Genomic DNA, 1,076 nt, shown 5'->3' with positions numbered 1-1,076 from the left:
GCTGTTGCTGCTGCTGCTGCTGCTGCTGGCTGAGGATCTGGAGCTGCAGAAAGAGCTGCTGCTGCTGGAGGAGTCTGGCATATGCAGAGTCCATGGGTGGAGGCGACTTCTCTGCCTTCTGGTCTGGAGGGATGTACTGGTGATACTTCAGCTTCTTCACCTTGGGCTTGGTGTCCTTGGGCTTTTTGTGACGGTTCTTGCTGTCACTGGATGATTTGGACTGTTGGTCCAAGAAGGAAAGGAATTGGCTGGGAGAAGAGGTCCTGCCACCCCTGTGAGAACTCAGAGGCCTGGGACAGAGAGAGGGCAGCTCCTGCTGGCACCCTGACACTCCAGCTCCAAGAGCTGCTGAGCCCGCATGTGGGGGACTCACTTAGTGCCACGTCTCATCTCAGTTGTGCTGGAGAGCACATGAGATAGAGAATGACCCTTCTTGCCTGGAAGGTATTTCAGTGTTGCTTTGTATCTCCTTCTGCTCCTATCCCCAGGGGACATTTCCAGTGCAGGACCTGAGCAATCACCTCTCGCAGGGTGCAATACTATATTTTATACTGTTACAAAATGAGTCGAATTGCAGGTTTTGACAACAAGGTTTGTCTCCCTGCATTATTCCAAGCCTTAAGGCCAAACCCCCAGACCTCCCACAAATGTGGGGCGCAGCACGCGGGCACTTCGGGCTTGGACGCAGCCAGGTGCCCTGGGCTTGTTCCCTCTCCCGGGGAGCCTGGAGGCACAGGCATTACCTTCACGGCAGAGGGCACTGGGAGGGGTGGGCTCTCCTGCCCCACTGCTTGCTTGGGGCTGTCGCACTGGCTGCCCTGCCCTGAGGCCGGGTCCGGTACGTGGCTGTTGGTGCCGTGGGGGTGATCCTGCAAGGGAGAGGTGAGCCGTGTGGTGGGAGAGGGGATGTGGGTCCGGTGCCAGGGGCTGGCCAGCCCGGATGGCCTCTGCCTGCAAGGGGCACTTGGCACCCCATTCCACCTGTCCATCCCAGATGCCTCAGTCCATCCCAGTCCCCCTCTGTCTATCCCAGCTCACTATCCCCACTTCTCCCAGGCTATCCCAGTCCCCTCCCA

General features: G+C 58.6%; 1 protein-coding gene across 1 annotated transcript in view; it reads right to left on the bottom strand.

Moving 5' to 3' along the window:
• The window catches only part of MYOCD (myocardin), a gene marked incomplete at its 5' end in the record, with an annotated part of 8,951 nt that extends 8,082 nt beyond the window's left edge, over window positions 1-869 (bottom strand). The window contains 2 exons of the mRNA XM_009587721.1: window positions 1-220; window positions 744-869. The exon at window positions 1-220 is cut by the window's left edge and continues 49 nt beyond it. Coding sequence (XP_009586016.1) covers window positions 1-220; window positions 744-869 — 346 coding nt within the window. The remainder of the gene's footprint in view (window positions 221-743) is intronic.
• Between the last annotated feature and the right edge of the window lie 207 nt (window positions 870-1,076).

The sequence above is a fragment of the Fulmarus glacialis genome, unplaced genomic scaffold (assembly GCF_000690835.1).
Source record: "Fulmarus glacialis isolate BGI_N327 unplaced genomic scaffold, ASM69083v1 scaffold46101, whole genome shotgun sequence".
Classification (NCBI taxonomy): Eukaryota; Metazoa; Chordata; class Aves; order Procellariiformes; family Procellariidae; genus Fulmarus; species Fulmarus glacialis.
This window is presented reverse-complemented; position numbering and strand designations above follow the sequence as displayed.